The 2,241-nt window shown below is 42.6% G+C and overlaps 1 protein-coding gene across 1 annotated transcript in view; it reads left to right on the top strand.

Annotated features, from left to right (window-relative positions):
* cnnm3 (cyclin and CBS domain divalent metal cation transport mediator 3) overlaps positions 1-2,002 on the top strand; it is a 34,307-nt gene extending 32,305 nt beyond the window's left edge. Inside the window, exon 11 of the mRNA XM_015397175.1 lies at positions 781-2,002. Within this exon, the coding sequence (XP_015252661.1) occupies positions 781-830 (50 nt within the window). The 3' untranslated portion in view covers positions 831-2,002. The remainder of the gene's footprint in view (positions 1-780) is intronic.
* The last annotated feature ends 239 nt before the right edge of the window (positions 2,003-2,241 follow it).

Below are 2,241 nucleotides of genomic sequence, written 5' to 3'. Positions count from 1 at the left end.
GGAGCCAGTATGTGGCAAACGGCAGCCACTCCGAGGCTAACGCCAGCCAGCCTGAGGCTAACGCCAGCCAGCCTGAGGCTTACGCCAGCCAGCCTGAGGCTAACGCCAGCCAGCCTGAGGCTAACGCCAGCCAGCCAGAGGCCTGTGGCTAAAGCAAACCTATTTGAGGCCAACGCCATTCTGTCCAAAGAACAATGGCAGCCGAGCTTATAGAAGGCAAAGGAGGTAGCCAAAGCAGGGCTTGGCCAGCCTAACACATGAAATATCTACAAAGCCAATTCAGGTTTGAACCCTCCTTGTTCTTTGCCAGCGGCTCCGTTATCAGTGTTGACCTGCCATTAGTCAGATCAGTAGTTGATTTTCGATTGACTATAGCCACTTCTGGGTTCACAATAGTCCTAGTTTTGCGCTCATACTGAGCCATATATTCTATGCAGTTTGGCTCTATCCTGCCAAGACATATCAATTTTCTTTTTCCTCTTTCTCCTATAAACTAACTGAAAAAAACACAGCTCTGCTTTGGACCTCCAAACAAGAAGGATCCATTACCGAAAAGAGCTGATAACGTCCAACATGTTCACTAAGTCACCATGTGGCATCACCTCAGGGACGCTTAGAAGCAGACAGAATAGATGCTCTACAAAGTAAATCCCCATTCTGTCCTCCTTCATATCCTTCCCCCTCCTGACCTGAAGCACCCCTCTAAGTGTAAGGGCTGTCCTCCTTGTTTTAAACCTCTCACCTCACCCCAGCTCTCCTCTCATTGGTCGGGTTCCACAGGTAGCAGCAGAGCGCAGGAGAGCTCGACAGAAGAGGAGGCTCATGGGTAACACAGAGAACATTTCAACCATCTTGATTTTTATTAATGAATCTTCGTCATTGGATGGTAGTTATTGGACCAGACTGGAGAAAGAGAGGTTTTTATTTAAGTAGATCCACTGCTCGCACTTCTCATGTTCATCTACATTCCTTTATGTGATCCTAGTCAGTCATTATTTTATACATATGTGTACATATGTCTGTATAGATGCATATATATATATATATATATAAACAGAGAGGGAGTGACATGAGAAGATGTGTGTACCTTGGGATAATTTAGTTTTCTGCATTGATTGGTTTCTTTATGTGATCTGAACTCTTTCATTAAAAAGGACCCTTGTTTTAACATTTAATGCTGCATAGCAACCAAAAATAACACAGTTTGCTGGAAAAGTAAGTGAACTTATGAGATGGTAACTGTTTCATCCAATGATGTTCTGGAGAAAAAGTCAACACCCTTCCTCTGCTTTCACCGGTCCTCATCTACTGCGTCTGATTCCTGAAGAAGATGATATTCCGTTTCAGTAGACGAAGTTGTTCATTGGGTACATGGTAGACATTTTACCTAGAGTTCATGTTCCTGTGTATTCCCATGTAAACTTGTAGACGGGATTCCCTCTCATTCAGGCCGAGGGCCGCTGAATGCTTTGAAAGAAGCAGATTTAAAGCTGTGTTTTGTCTGAATTGCATCGGAAGACAAAAATTATGTGTCTGTCCTGTTAAAAACGCAAAAATATCCTAATTTTAGATTGGATAAATAATATCCAAAGAGGCTGCAGGTCAGATTTTTGCTTCGACTGAACTCGTTCAAAGGATGTCGGGTTATCAACGCTATTCCCGGGGTGAATGGGGGTTATTCAGGTGGTTATAAACTCTGTCTTCCTTCATATTACACTATGTCACAGTATTTTTGTCTTCTCCGGAACTTTCCACGGTCAAACCTTTCCTGAGATGTTGTCCAATGTCAGTCAAAGTAACGGCTCCATCCAGAAGCTTCCAGAGCTAAACCAATAGGAAGGACTTCCTGTTTCCATCTGCTCCACAAAACGACAGTCACCATCAGTTTGCTTCAGGTTTAGTGCCTCCAGTTGCATTTATATGATTATCTAATAGCCATCGCCATCAAAGCAGGTCTTTGCAGTATTATTTTTTTTATTACCATGACGATAAATATGATAGCGAAAAACAATATTCAAAAGTGTGAGTTTGTCCTCATCTAGCATATCCTGCTGTTTGTTCTTAAATGGCTACTTTCTGATCTTAGCTGAGCTTATAAACACTGATTCCTGCTGCATTTATACACCCAGTCGGTCACTCTAATTTGCCTGGATCTGGATCTGGATCTTGGATCTTGGATCTTGGGTTTTTGACACTCTTTACTAAAGCTAACTACTAAGTTAGCTTCACTAAAGCTAAGAA

Source organism: Cyprinodon variegatus, unplaced genomic scaffold (genome assembly GCF_000732505.1).
Source record: "Cyprinodon variegatus isolate N-32 unplaced genomic scaffold, C_variegatus-1.0 Scaffold842, whole genome shotgun sequence".
Taxonomy (NCBI): domain Eukaryota; kingdom Metazoa; phylum Chordata; class Actinopteri; order Cyprinodontiformes; family Cyprinodontidae; genus Cyprinodon; species Cyprinodon variegatus.
The sequence above is the reverse complement of the archived record's forward strand: the minus strand, read 5'-3'. Positions and strand labels throughout refer to the sequence as shown.